Source organism: Perca fluviatilis, chromosome 6 (genome assembly GCF_010015445.1).
Source record: "Perca fluviatilis chromosome 6, GENO_Pfluv_1.0, whole genome shotgun sequence".
Classification (NCBI taxonomy): domain Eukaryota; kingdom Metazoa; phylum Chordata; class Actinopteri; order Perciformes; family Percidae; genus Perca; species Perca fluviatilis.
The window spans coordinates 40189572-40205536 of NC_053117.1; the positions used below are offsets into that span (position 1 = coordinate 40189572).

The following is a 15965-nucleotide window of genomic DNA, read 5'->3' on the forward strand; positions in this document are numbered from 1 at the left end:
TCTGGTGATTTGGGGTGTTCTTTTGTGTCTCTGGTGCTTCCACACACATACAAACATTGAAATAAATCCATCCATGGTGTTCTGAGTGAGATACGGTTTCTGAATGTGTCCTGCTTTGAGTCTCCTAGTGAGCTGTTCAAAATCGGCTAACCACAACTGTTAGCTCATAGCGTTAGCTGGCTAATGCTAGCGTTAGCCGGCTAACGCTAACGCTAGCATGCTACGTCGTTCTCAATAGCAAAGCACTGCTACAACACACACAAGTTCACCATAATCTACAAAAGAACTACTTCCATGTGCGCCCTCATTTAGAAGTCTCCCAGCTAATCCTGCCTTGTAACTGACCAAAGTTGGAGAAACAGGCTTTCTTTTACTGTCTCTAGAGTTAGCTAGCTGACATGCTCTACATCTGAGCTACTGAGCATGTGCGAGTGCAATCAAAGATAGTACAGAAGAAGATGAAAAGAGGTCTCACTCTGTAGCTAAAACAGAAACCAGGTGAAAAGAGGATCTGCAGCAGTGAGAGAGAGCTGTGCAGTACAACAACAATATGGTGTTTTTTGATAATTAAACCATGTAAACCTATTCTGGTACAACCTTAAAATACAATTATGAACCTGAAAATAAGCATAATTTGGGCGCTTTAAAGGGCTTCTCGGCCCATTCTCTCCGAGGACTCTGACGAAGATGTGACCTTACATCGAAACGTTAGTCACCGTTATGCACCTTAAGAAATAAAACCATCAAGAAAGAAGACATCTGTGTTGCACCGGCAAGTCCAGACCGAATCCAAAGAGGTTCAAGTCCAAGTCCAGACCGAGTCCAAATGAGAGACGGGAAAATAAATAATCCGTTTATGTAAACAGCCAAGTGTCTTGTGTATGTTTACATCCGCTGTATACAGCGTAGACATACAGTACAGGCCAAAAGTTTGGACACACCTTCTCATTCAATGTGTTTCTTTATTTTCATGACTATTTACATTGTAGATTCTCACTGAAGGCATCAAAACTATGAATGAACACATATGGAATTATGTACTTAACAAAAAAGTGTGAAATAACTGAAAACATGTCTTATATTTTAGATTCTTCAAAGTAGCCACCCTTTGCTTTTTTTGATAACTCTGCAAACCCTTGGTGTTCTCTCAATGAGCTTCATGAGGTAGTCACCTGAAATGGTTTTACCTTCACAGGTGTGCTTTGTCAGGGTTCATTAGTGGAAGTTTTTCCCTTATTAATAAAAAAAGCAAAGGGTGGCTACTTTGAGGAATCTAAAATATAAGACATGTTTTCAGTTATTTCACACTTTTTTGTTAAGTACATAATTCCATATGTGTTCATTCATAGTTTTGATGCCTTCAGTGAGAATCTACAATGTAAATAGTCATGAAAATAAAAAGGAAACACATTGAATGAGAAGGTGTGTCCTAACTTTTGGCCTGTACTGTACACGAGGATAGCTCAAAATGCGTCCCGATAACACGCCACTTGGCTTTAGAAAGTGGGCGTGTATGTTTACACGAAGTCATGATGTCACGTTGGATGAATGCTTTTTTTGTAGTAAGTGATGGATGAGTCACTTCTCTCAAAGCAGATTCTTCTGTCTTTCTTTCCCAAGGTGCTGAATCCTGGTGTTGTGTCGAAGCTGAATCTAAACGCTCGGTTGAACAGGAAGCGCCTGGACGTAGCCTACTGGTCTCCTACTGGTCCCCTACTGGTCCCCTACTGGTCTCCTACTGGTCGCCTACTGGTCTCCTACTGGTCTCCTACTGGTCTCCTACTGGTCGCCTACTGGTCTCCTACTGCGCCTACTGGTCTCCTACTGGTCGCCTACTGGTCTCCTACTGGTCGCCTACTGGTCTCCTACTGCTCGCCTACTGGTCTCCTACTGGTCGCCTACTGGTCTCCTGCTGCTCGCCTACTGGTCGCCTACTGCTCTCCTACTGGTCGGCTACTGGTCTCCTACTGGTCACCTGCTGCTCGCCTACTGGTCTCCTACTGCTCTCCTACTGGTCACCTGCTGCTCGCCTACTGGTCGCCTACTGCTCTCCTACTGGTCGGCTACTGGTCTCCTACTGGTCACCTGCTGCTCGCCTGCTGGTCTCCTACTGGTCGCCTGCTGGTCTCCTACTGCTCGCCTGCTGCTCTCCTACTGGTCGCCTACTGGTCGCCTACTGGTCGCCTGCTGCTCTCCTACTGGTCTCCTACTGGTCTCCTGGTCGCCTTCTGGTCGCCTACTGCTCTCCTACTGGTTGCCTACTGGTCTCCTACTGGTCGCCTACTGCTCGCCTACTGGTCACCAACTGGTTTCCTACTGGTCTCCTACTGGTCTCCTGGTCGCCTTCTGGTCGCCTACTGCTCTCCTACTGGTCGCCTACTGGTCGCCTACTGGTCGCCTACTGGTCGCCTACTGCTCGCCTGCTGCTCTCCTACTGGTCTCCTGCTGCTCTCCTACTGGTCTCCTACTGGTCGCCTACTGCTCTCCTACTGGTCTCCTACTGGTCTCCTACTGCTCGCCTACTGGTCTCCTACTGGTCGCCTACTGCTCTCCTACTGCTCTCCTACTGCTCTCCTACTGGTGTCCTACTGGTCTCGTACTGCTCGCCTGCTGCTCTCCTACTGCTCGCCTACTGGTCTCCTACTGGTCGCCTGCTGCTCTCCTACTGGTCGCCTACTGGTTGCCTGCTGCTCTCCTACTGGTCGCCTACTGGTCTCCTACTGGTCTCCTACTGCTCTCCTACTGGTCTCCTACTGGTGTCCTACTGGTCTCGTACTGCTCGCCTGCTGCTCTCCTACTGCTCGCCTACTGGTCTCCTACTGGTCGCCTACTGGTGTCCTACTGGTCGCCTACTGGTGTCCTACTGGTGTCCTACTGGTCTCCTACTGCTCGCCTACTGCTCTCCTACTGGTCGCCTACTGGTCTCCTACTGCTCTCCTACTGCTCTCCTACTGGTCGCCTACTGGTCGCCTGCTGCTCTCCTACTGCTCTCCTACTGGTCGCCTACTGGTAGCCTGCTGCTCGCCTACTGGTCACCAACTGGTCTCCTACTGGTCTCCTACCGATCACCTGCCGGTCGCCTACTGCTCTCCTACTGGTCGCCTACTGGTCACCAAGTGGTCGCCTGCTGCTCTCCTACTGGTCGCCTACTGGTCGCCTGCTGCTCTCCTACTGGTCGCCTACTGGTCGCCTGCTGCTCTCCTACTGGTCTCCTACTGGTCGCCTACTGCTCTCCTACTGGTCTCCTACTGGTCTCCTACTGGTCTCCTACTGGTCGCCTACTGCTCTCCTACTGGTCTCCTACTGGTCTCCTACTGGTCTCCTACTGGTCGCCTACTGGTCTCCTACTGGTCGCCTACTGCTCTCCTACTGGTCGCCTACTGCTCTCCTACTGGTCTTCTACTGGTCTCCTACTGGTCGCCTACCGCTCGCCTAGTAGTCGCCTGCTGGTCTCCTACTGGTCGCCTGCTGCTCTCCTACTGGTCGCCTGCTGCTCGCCAGCCATCTCACACAGAAAAGTGGTTTCTCACTGCCCGTTTGAAGCCTTTTAAGGACTTTGGATTTTGTTCCCAAAACCGTTGGTTCAGAGAACAAGCAAAGATTTTTCTTGATGTGTACACACAGACACACACACACACACACACAGACATACACACACATGCATACACACTGCATAGTTCCAGTCAGTTTTGACATTTCCAAGATGGATTGATTATCTGATTTCATCAGGTTTTTGTGTGCATATATTATACTTCTGCAGGCATCCAGTAGTTTTATTCTCCGTGATGCATTGCCATCGTAATGGCTCCTCTGCCGGAGGCATCATCATTCAAATGATGTTGTGACAAGACTTAAGATTTAATGTGATCATTACTCCACTAATGGCTTTCATGAGAATGCAGTGATGTCCCTTTTATTCGGTCAGTGAAACAATGTGTGTGTTACAGTCCACCTTTGCTGCAAAGATTAACAGAATTATTAAATTAATCTCCAACAATTTTGATAATTGATTAATCCGTTTAAGTAATTTTTTATGGAAAAGAAGTCAAACTTCTCTGATTCCAGCTTGTTCATTGTGAATATATTTATACATATAATATATATTTTTTCTCGTCTCTGTGACAGTAAACTGAATATCTTTGGGTTGTGGACAAAAACGAGACATTTGGCATTGGGGAACACCCATTTGTTTTGACATTTTACAGACCAAAACAATCGATCAATCGAGATTATACGACAATGAAAAGAATCTTTAGTTCGTTAAATCATTTTTTTTTTAAAACACACTTTTAGCGGCGAGCTTTTTCCTGATTTTATCCCGAGCTTGAACCCCTCTTGGAACTTGGTCTTTTTTTTTGGACTTCTTTTGAAACATGTTTTTCCTGAAATAATCGATGAAAACCATCGCAGGTTGCAGCAGCTTTACCGCTTAGTATTTGGGAGCCGATGTTTCCCGCGTCGGACGCCATGACCCCGGCTCCTCTGACGCAGAACTGCTCCAACTGCAGCCAGGCTTTAGTCGCAGACCTCAACGTGGTCAAAGCCGTGGTTCTGGGCCTCGTTCTGGGCGGCATCATTCTGTTTGGAATCGTGGGAAACATCCTGGTAATCCTCTCCGTGGTTTGCCATCGCCACCTGCGCACAGTCACGCACTATTTCATCGTGAACCTAGCCGTGGCCGACCTGCTTCTGAGCTCCACCGTCCTGCCGTTCTCCGCCATTCTGGAGATCGTGGAGCGCTGGGTGTTCGGGCGGGTTTTTTGCGACGTTTGGGCGGCCGTGGACGTTCTCTGCTGCACCGCCTCCATCATGAGCCTCTGCGTGATCTCGGTCGACCGCTACATCGGCGTCAGCTACCCTCTGCGCTACCCGACGATCGTGACGAAGCGCAGGGCGCTGCTGGCCGTGCTGCTGCTCTGGGCGCTGTCCGTGGTCATCTCTATCGGACCTCTGTTCGGCTGGAAGGAGCCCGCGCCCGAAGACGAATCCATCTGCAAGATAACGGAGGAGCCGGGCTACGCTATCTTCTCCGCGGTGGGATCTTTCTACCTCCCGCTGGCGGTCATCCTGGCGATGTACTGCCGCGTTTACGTGGTCGCCCACAGGGAGAGCCGAGACCTGAGGGAGGGCCACAAGACCGAGAAGTCGGATTCGGAGCGAGTCACGCTCAGGATGCACCGAGGCAACGCGGCCGCGTCCGAGGACGAGTCGCTCCGCAGCCGCACGCACTTCGCCCTGCGGCTGCTCAAGTTCTCGCGTGAGAAGAAGGCCGCCAAGACGTTGGGCATCGTGGTCGGCTGCTTCGTGTTGTGCTGGTTGCCCTTTTTCCTGGCGCTTCCCATCGGTGAGTGTTGATCAAGTCTCTGTTGCGTGGCGGCTGCGTGGATTTTTCGATGTCTTTGCACACCAGAAATGTGTCTGACGCGGCGCTGCTTCTGCTGCTGCTGCTGCTGCTGCTGCTAGCCTTGTCTGGACACATGGATGTTTCTCAAAAAACATAAAAATATACTGATCTGCTTACAGCAAAGACAGCGTCGGCAGTGTTGACAGCAAAATAGGCTCCAGAATATTTCCTTCTGGATTGACAGGTGCAATATTAGACAATCGATTTTTGTTTTTTAATTACATTCATATATCTGCATTTACAGTACAGGCCAAAAGTTTGGACACACCTTCTCATTCAATGCGTTTCCTTTTTATTTTCATGACAAAAAAGTGTGAAATAACTGAAAACATGTCTTATATTTTAGATTCTTCAAAGTAGCCACCCTTTGCTTTTTTTATTAATAAGGGAAAAACTTCCACTAATTAACCCTGACAAAGCACACCTGTGAAGGTAAAACCATTTCAGGTGACTACCTCATGAAGCTCATTGAGAGAACACCAAGGGTTTGCAGAGTTATCAAAAAAAGCAAAGGGTGGCTACTTTGAAGAATCTAAAATATAAGACATGTTTTCAGTTATTTCACACTTTTTTGTTAAGTACATAATTCCATATGTGTTCATTCATAGTTTTGATGCCTTCAGTGAGAATCTACAATGTAAACAGTCATGAAAATAAAAAGGAAACACATTGAATGAGAAGGTGTGTCCAAACTTTTGGCCTGTACTGTGTATCAAAACCTCGAGACTTTCAAACATCAACATGTCATTTATTAATATGTATTTGTGTCTAAACGACAAATAAACATATTTTCCTGTTCTATTTTGCCTGGAAACGCTTCCAACACGCTTGCGTGTCGCGTGAAAAACAGGCGTCGGTCCTATTTCTAGCACGCACGAGTTTTCGGCTCGCGCCGCGCCTGAGCCGTGCGTTCCAGGCAGTGTGTAACCAGCCTTAGACTGGCCTATTTACAGAAATGTTGATTAATGTGTGTTGTCCCTTATAAAATAAAGAATAAGAATAAGAATGTACGTGGGTCAGTGTAACGCTCATCAGTTTGATTTTCTAAGCACAAACAGACAGTTGGAAAAACAGAAAAATGGGTTCAAATATCCCAATTTTTCATTTTTTTTCCCACCTTGACAAATTAAAAAATTGGATCTTTAAACTGTTTTTCCAATTTTCTGTAGGATCAATTTTTATAGGATCAGAAATTGAGAAAATTACAAAATTGCATCTGAGCTCCAATTATTCATAATACTGCCGTGGTATTCTCTTCCTCTACTTTGCAGAATATGCAGCTCATTAACTGCATAGGGACAAAAAAACAGACAAACTGACAGACTTTGGGGTCAGAGGTGCAACTGATGGTTTCGAGATGGAGGGGCTAGGCTGAACGAGGGAGAGAACACCATGGCAGTATTCAATAATTGGAGCTCAGATGCAATTTTGTAATTTTCTAAATTTCTGATTCCTCTGAATTAAAAAACAGAAAATTTGAAAAACAGTTTAAAGATCCAATTTTTTAATTTGTCAAGGTGGAAAAAAAATGAAAAATATATATATATTTTTGGGTTGGAATATGGGATATTTGAACCCATTTTTTTGTTTTTCCAACTGTCCTTTTGTGCGTAGAACATTGAACCGATAAGCGTTACACTGACCATTAATGTACCCTGTATTAGTGTAACTGGCCTGAGAAGCAGCCTTGTGTAACTCCCTGTGTGTGTGTGTGTGTGTGTGTGTGTCCCGTGCACGTGGGTGTGTGTGTACATGTTGATTTTCACAACTCGGTGAGCCTCCTGCCCCCTGAGTCTCCCCCGGGGGGATTCAGGTACACTGACCTACGTGATTCTTAACTTAGAAGAAAATCTAGCGTATTTTTGACCCATTTTCAAAAAAAGTTTCTATATCAGAAAATGTGGGTTTCTTTCAACCGTATTTTCAAAAGAAATAACGTGGATGGTTCCACACAGCTTTTCACACGTTTTATTCAATTTCATAGCATTTTAATTTATTTATTTGTTACATAAAAGAACGTGGAAATAAGTGTCAAAAATTTTGGGTAAAAGCTTAAAAAAAAATGTGGTGAAGAAAACACACAAAAACGTCAAAACAAAAATCGCCAAAAATGTTGAAAAAAGTGACAAAAATGTTGAAAAAAGTGGCAAAAATGTGGAAAAAAGTGACAAAAATGTTGAAAAAAGTGGCCTCCTATGGCGCCATTTTGATGCTAACAAGCCATCACCTCCCATTAGCATCCCATTGACTCCCATTCATTCTGGCGTCACTTTGACAGCAAATAACTTTACATCTGAAGAGTTTAAAGACTCTATTTGTCCGTTGTTTATTTCTAAAGAAACATGACAATGTATAAAAGGATCCATTACCTTGTACCTCACGTTATGGCTCCGTAGCAGACGCTTTTATAACAATAGGCTAACGATTGGGTCATAACCACGAGACTTACTGTCACACAGTGGAGGAATTACCGTATAGTACAGGAGAAGCTCACAGGCAGTTTGGACTTCCATTATCTGTTTAGGTTTAATGACTAATGTTAACTAGCATGTTAGTGATCAGTAATTAGCCTGTGCCCATGTTATCTCCTTACATATACCTACGCTCTCCGTCTCTGTAAGATTGGGAATGATTGAGATTTCTCTCGGCACAGCTACCAGAAGACTTCACACTTTCAGACAGGTTGCTCACATCACATCTACGTCTTCAAGCTCAGTTGGAGGCTGCTCAGTAACGCTCAGCCAGCACCGGGAAAGAGACTTCTAATATCCTTCACTGGTCTCTGGTCCACAGACACAAGGATCTGGTGGTCCATTCTTATATATACTGTCTATGGTAAATACAGATAAGAAATTACGCTTACGAGGATAAGTCAGATCATTGGCAGAGGTCACTTTACACCAGTGAGGACATATTTATGAATGAAGACATTGATTTGAGATAATACTTAAAAACACTACACAGTGTGCCTTTAAGACAGTCGTTTTCCGGTTTGTAAGTTTGAAGTCTTGGTAGTAAAATCTTCTAGTCTGTGACTTTAAACTCAAAGACATAATGACAGATTGTCTTTAGATGTGAGATGACGTCAGACTTTAATTATTGAGCGTACTGTAGGCGTTACAGTCTCCTGGCTTCAGATTTATATTAAACTGACCGAAATGAGAGTTAGCCTATTCTCATCGCAGCTCTCTGTAATAAAGAACATTTGCATGTCTCCCACATTGTCGCTATTCCTGGACACAGCACAGTTCATCCAACTTTTTAATTCATAAGATTTCACTGATTAAAACCAGTTTTTTTTTTTTCTGCACCCACACATACTACACACACACTCACACACACACACACTCACACACACACACACACACACACACACACACACAGTATGAGTCAGACTTGTTCCAGAAAGCTATTTAACTTGTGCATTAATTAATGTTTACAGTGTCCTTCATCGATTCATGCCGCCGCTGGCAGGTTTCCGAGCGCTGACGAGTTTAGTAGTCTGATGTCATTGAATAGATTTTCTGATGTCGTTGAATAGATTTTCTGATGTCATTGAATAGATTTTCTGCGGCCAGCTCGCTTGAAGTCACGATCCTTCAGACGAGCCACGTGGCCTCTCGAGCAGCGTAGTAAATGCTGTGACACAGCCAGGTAGACCCTCTATAAATAGGCTCAATTAAAACTCCCAGAGCTCAGAGCTCAGACAGCCTGCAGTGCTCTGTAGACACATAGCATCTGTAAACACATAGCATCTGTAGACACATAGCATCTGTAAACACATAGCATCTGTAAACACATAGCATCTGTAAACACATAGCATCTGTAGACACATAGCATCTAAGGCTAAGCGGTAAAAAGAGAGAAGAGAAAAAGGAGTAACCTTAGGATATTGTGATGGTGTAACACAATACTAACGTAAACTAGACGTAAACAGAGATGTGATGAGGTGTGATGTAAAACACATAGCATCTAAGGCTAACTTACGGTAAACAGAGATCTGTGAATGAGGGGTGATGTAAACACATAGCATCTAAGGCTAGCGTCGTTAAACAGAGATCTGTGAATGAGGTGTGATTAAACACATAGCATCTAAGGCTAACGTATGTAAACAGAGATCTGTGAATGAGGTGTGATGTAAACACATAGCATCTAAGGCGCGTATGTTAAACAGAGATCTGTGAATGAGGTGTGATGTAAAACATAGCATCTAAGGCTATATGTTAAAAGAGATCTGTGAATGAGGTGTGATGTAAACACATAGCATCTAAGGCTAACGTACGTTAAACAGAGATCTGTGAATGAGGTGTGATGTAAACACATAGCATCTAAGGCTAACGTGCGTTAAACAGAGATCTGTGAATGAGGTGTGATGTGCAATACAACTTGAATGAGGTGTGATGTAAACACATAGCATCTAAGGCTAACGTACTGTAAACAGAGATCTGTGAATGAAAGTGTGATTTAAACACATAGCATCTAAGGCTAACGTACGTTAAACAGAGATCTGTGAATGAGGTGTGATGTAAACACATAGCATCTAAGGCTAGCGTACGGTAAACAGAGATCTGTGAATGAGGTGTGATGTAAACACATAGCATCTAAGGCTAGCGTACGGTAAACAGAGATCTGTGAATGAGGTGTGATGTAAACACATAGCATCTAAGGCTAGCGTACGGTAAACAGAGATCTGTGAATGAGGTGTGATGTAAACACATAGCATCTAAGGCTAGCGTACGGTAAACAGAGATCTGTGAATGAGGTGTGATGTAAACACATAGCATCTAAGGCTAACGTACGGTAAACAGAGATCTGTGAATGAGGTGTGATGTAAACACATAGCATCTAAGGCTAACGTACGTTAAACAGAGATCTGTGAATGAGGTGTGATGTAAACACATAGCATCTAAGGCTAGCGTACGGTAAACAGAGATCTGTGAATGAGGTGTGATGTAAACACATAGCATCTAAGGCTAACGTACGGTAAACAGAGATCTGTGAATGAGGTGTGATGTAAACACATAGCATCTAAGGCTAACGTACAGTAAACAGAGATCTGTGAATGAGGTGTGATGTAAACACATAGCATCTAAGGCTAACGTACAGTAAACAGAGATCTGTGAATGAAAGTGTGATTTAAACACATAGCATCTAAGGCTAACGTACGTTAAACAGAGATCTGTGAATGAGGTGTGATGTAAACACATAGCATCTAAGGCTAGCGTATGTTAAACAGAGATCTGTGAATGAGGTGTGATGTAAACACATAGCATCTAAGGCTAACGTATGTTAAACAGAGATCTGTGAATGAGGTGTGATGTAAACACATAGCATCTAAGGCTAACGTATGTTAAACAGAGATCTGTGAATGAGGTGTGATGTAAACACATAGCATCTAAGGCTAACGTATGTTAAACAGAGATCTGTGAATGAGGTGTGATGTAAACACATAGCATCTAAGGCTAACGTACAGTAAACAGAGATCTGTGAATGTAGTGGTATGTAAACACATAGCATCTAAGGCTAACGTACGGTAAACAGAGATCTGTGAATGAAAGTGTGATGTAAACACATAGCATCTAAGGCTAACGTACGGTAAACAGAGATCTGTGAATGAGGTGTGATGTAAACACATAGCATCTAAGGCTAACGTATGTTAAACAGAGATCTGTGAATGAGGTGTGATGTAAACACATAGCATCTAAGGCTAACGTACGGTAAACAGAGATCTGTGAATGTAGTGGTATGTAAACACATAGCATCTAAGGCTAACGTATGTTAAACAGAGATCTGTGAATGTAGTGGTATGTAAACACATAGCATCTAAGGCTAACGTACGGTAAACAGAGATCTGTGAATGAAAGTGTGATGTAAACACATAGCATCTAAGGCTAACGTACAGTAAACAGAGATCTGTGAATGTAGTGTGATGTAAACACATAGCATCTAAGGCTAACGTATGTTAAACAGAGATCTGTGAATGTAGTGGTATGTAAACACATAGCATCTAAGGCTAACGTACAGTAAACAGAGATCTGTGAATGTAGTGTGATGTAAACACATAGCATCTAAGGCTAACGTACGGTAAACAGAGATCTGTGAATGAGGTGTGATGTAAACACATAGCATCTAAGGCTAACGTACGGTAAACAGAGATCTGTGAATGTAGTGTGATGTAAACACATAGCATCTAAGGCTAACGTACGGTAAACAGAGATCTGTGAATGTAGTGTGATGTAAACACATAGCATCTAAGGCTAACGTACAGTAAACAGAGATCTGTGAATGTAGTGTGATGTAAACACATAGCATCTAAGGCTAACGTACGGTAAACAGAGATCTGTGAATGAGGTGTGATGAAAGTTGAGTTATCTTCTCCTTCTCTCCCTCGTGTCTGTGGCTATACGTTTCCATCCACCTGTCAATCAAATTATCTGACGTTCGCTAATAAACATTCAGGCGAATAAAGCCGGTGGAATTGTATTTTCATCCAACGGCTTCACAGCGAATTACAACCTGAGGACAGACAGACAGGCAGACAGACAGGCAGAGAGACAGACACACAGACAGACAGACAGAGACAGACAAACAGAGAGAGACAGACATATGGACAGAAACAGACGGACAGACAGACAGAGGGAGAGGCAGACAAACAGAGAGAGGCAGACAGACAGACAGAGAGACAGAGAGACAGAGAGACAGAGAGACAGAGAGACAGACAGACAGACAGACAGACAGAGAGGCAGACAGACAGACAGAGACAGACAGAGAGAGGCAGACAGACAAACAGAGAGAGGCAGACAGAGACAGATAAGTTTAATAATTGTTGTTTTTTTGGCACAGCTGCTGGGTAGAAAATGTATGAGCTGTACAGCCGGGCACAACATATTAGCTTTCCCCCTCTTCTTTCTATCCATCTCCCCCTCTTCTTTCTATCCATCTCCCCCTCTTCTTTCTATCCATCTCCCCCTCTTCTTTCTATCCATCTCCCCCTCTTCTTTCTATCCATCTCTGTATCGCAGTCTCATTCTTCTACCGCCCACAGTCTGCAACACACCGTCCAATACTACATCTCACAAGACTCCCAATCTACCTCTGGAGACAGACAGACAGGGAGAGAGACAGACAGACAGACAGGGAGAGAGACAGACAGGGAGAGAGACAGACATACAGTCTCATTCTTCTACCGCCCACGGTCTGCAACACGCCGTCCAATACTACATCTCACAAGACTCCCAATCTACCTCTGGAGACAGACAGACAGGGAGAGAGACAGACAGACAGACAGGGAGAGAGACAGAGAGACAGAGAGACAGGGAGAGAGAGAGAGAGAGAGAGACAGAGACAGACAGACAGACAGGGAGACAGGGAGAGACACAGGGAGACAGACAGACAGACAGGGAGAGATACAGAGAGACAGACAGGCAGGGAGAGAGAGAGACAGAGAGACAGACAGGCAGGGAGAGAGACAGACAGAGAGAGGCAGACAGACAGACAGATGGACACAGAGAGAGAGAGAGACAGGCAGGGAGACAGGGAGAGAAAGACAAATGGATAAATAGAAAGATAGACAGACAGGGAGACAGACAGACAGACAGGGAGAGAGAGAGACAGACAAACAGACAGACAGGGAGAGAGACAGACAGGGACAGACAGATAGACAGAGAGAGAGACAGACAGATGGATAGATAGACAGACATACAGATGGTTAGATATATAGACAGACAGAGAGAGAGAGACAGACAGACAGAGAGAGAGAGACAGATAGATAGATAGACAGACAGACAGACAGATAGACAGATATACAGATGGTTAGATATATAGACAGACAGAGAGAGAGAGACAGACAGATAGAGAGAGAGAGACAGATAGATAGATAGACAGACAGATGGATAGATAGACAGACATACAGATGGTTAGATATATAGACAGACAGTGAGAGAGAGACAGACAGACAGAGAGAGAGAGACAGATAGATAGATAGACAGACAGACAGACAGACAGATAGACAGATATTGCAGCCACACAAGAAGCCATTTAATTATCCTAATGTTTCAGTCGATGTGTGAAGAGTCCCATTTACAGTGACTAACAGCTGCATGGGAACCCATTTTCTCTGCTTCTTCATTAAGGATGCCAGTCGAGCGTTTGGCTCACAAGCTGCTCACGTTACAACGACATGTTCAATAAAAGCCTTCACCCTGGCGCCGAGCAGTCCAAACGGGATTAAACTATTAGTATAATGTAAAGTGGATGTAAATCAGAGCCGCGAGAGCTTTCTCTCAGCCCTAGTGGCTCATAAACCAAAAAAAAAACTAATTAAATACTAGACAAAAGTATTTCACTATTTCAAAAAATAAGCATGTAGAAATAAAGCTTAAAAAAGGTTTAAAAAAGAACAGTCAAAATGTCCCCAAAATAGCGCAAGAAAATAAATAAATTAAAGGCTAAATAAATACATAAAAGGAGGAAAGCAGAATGCTGCTCAATTTCCTTAATTAAACATTTTAAGAAATTATTTTAGATATTCAAACAATGGCAATATCAGGTAAACACTTTGTTCAGGGTCTCCGCGCGGTCTTAAAATGTCTAAAAAAGTCTAAAAATGTTTGTAATTTGCTGAAGTATTGTATTCTAGCTAGCGTTACTCTAACGCTTCTCTAGCGCTACTCTAACGCTACTCTAACGCCACTCTAGCGCTACTCTAACGCCACTCTAGCGCTACTCTAACGCTACTCTAACGCTACTCTAATGCTACTCTAACGCCACTCTAGCGCTACTCTAGCGCTACTCTAATGCTACTCTAATGCTACTCTAACGCTTCTCTAATGCTACTCTAATGCTACTCTAGCGCTACTCTAATGCTACTCTAACGCCACTCTAGCGCTACTCTAGCGCTACTCTAATGCTACTCTAACGCTACTCTAACGCTTCTCTAACGCTACTCTAATGCTACTCTAGCGCTACTCTAACGCCACTCTGGCTACTCTAACGCTACTCTCGCTACTCGCTACTCTAGTACTACTCTCGGCTACTCTAACGGCTACTCTAGCGGCTACTCTAGCTACTCTGAGCGCTCACTCTAACGCTACTGTAGCTCCTCTAATGCTCCTCTAGCGCTGCTCTAACGCTACTCTAACGCTACCCTAACGCTACTCTAGATAGCGCTCCTCTAATGCTCCTCTAGCGCTGCTCTAACGCTACTCTAACGCTACTCTAACGCTACTCTAGCTAGCGCTCCTCTAATGCTCCTCTAGCGCTGCTCTAACGCTACTCTAACGCAACTCTAACGCAACTCTAACGCTACTCTAGCTAGCGCTCCTCTAATGCTCCTCTAACGCTACTATAGCGCTTCTCTAACGCTACTCTAGCGCTACTCTAACGCTACTCTAGCTAGCGCTCCTCTAATGCTCCTCTAACACTACTCTAGCGCTTCTCTAACGCTACTCTAGCGCTACTCTAACGCTACTCTAGCTAGCGCTCCTCTAACGCTACTCTAACGCTTCTCTAACGCTACTCTAACGCTACACTGGCGCTACTCTAACGCTACTCTAGCGCTACTCTAACGCTACTCTAGATAGCGCTCCTCTAATGCTCCTCTAATGCTACTCTAACGCTTCTCTAGCGCTACTCTAACGCTACTCTAGCTAGCGCTCCTCTAATGCTCCTCTAATGCTACTCTAACGCTACCCTAGCGCTACTCTAACGCTACTCCAGCTAGCGCTCCTCTAATGCTCCTCTAGCGCTACTCTAGCTAGCGCTACTCTAGCTCTCCTGTAACTCTTAAGTATTACTATAATACGCTGGGTATTTTTAGAGTGTGTTATTAGTATTTTTACTGCATGAAATGATCTTGAATACTTCGTGCACCGCTGGTTGTCGTGTGGTTCTTTCCGCTGTAGCGATAATCACCACCGTGTGTCTCTTTTTTGTTTGTTGTTGTCCCGACAGGCTCCATCTTTCCCGCGTACCGACCTTCAGACACCGTGTTCAAGATCACCTTCTGGCTCGGCTACTTCAACAGCTGCATCAACCCCATCATCTACCCCTGCTCCAACCAGGAGTTCAACAAGGCTTTCCAGAGCTTACTGGCAGTGCGCTGCCTGAGAAAGACCCCCAGATCGCAGCATCGGCACCTGAGCGCCGGCCAGAGCCTCGCGCCGGGCCACGGCCAGACCCTGACCCTGGGATTGGACGGCAGGGCGGCGCCGAGTCGCCTCAGCCCGTCATCTTCTACGGCGCTGTCCCGGACGCCGTCGTCCAGGGATAGCCGGGAGTGGAGAGGGTCCGTCTCGGGCGAGACGAGCCGAGATAAAGTGGCCAAACTCTGCAGTAAAAGCTTCCACCGAACCTGCTGCTGCTTCCCTAACTGCTCCGCGCCCACTCCCGCCAGAAACCTTCCCACCATCAAAATCCACCAGCTGTCGCTGTCGGACAGAGGAGAGCCCGTATAGCCCTTCATGCATTAGACAGTCCTTCCAGAAAAATTTGTTTTTGATGATGTGATGTGATTGTTGCGGGGCAAAAATCCTTGATTATGCGGCACGTTTTCTTAAAGGGA

General features: G+C 44.9%; 1 protein-coding gene across 1 annotated transcript; it reads left to right on the forward strand.

Annotated features, from left to right (window-relative positions):
- Positions 1 to 4096: 4096 nt before the first annotated feature.
- Positions 4097 to 15965, forward strand: adra1aa (adrenoceptor alpha 1Aa). The gene is made up of 2 exons (XM_039804552.1): positions 4097 to 5344; positions 15356 to 15965. The coding sequence occupies exons 1-2, from the start codon at positions 4447 to 4449 to the stop codon at positions 15856 to 15858; spliced, it is 1401 nt and encodes a 466-aa protein (XP_039660486.1). The 5' UTR covers positions 4097 to 4446; the 3' UTR covers positions 15859 to 15965.

Bases quoted from the DNA above. Each gene is read 5' to 3' on its own strand.
- adra1aa (XM_039804552.1), top strand. From the start codon at position 4,447: ATGTTTCCCGCGTCGGACGCCATGACCCCGGCTCCTCTGACGCAGAAC. The intron at 5,345-15,355 runs GTGAGTGTTGAT...TTGTCCCGACAG, and splicing joins TTTCCTGGCGCTTCCCATCG to GCTCCATCTTTCCCGCGTAC.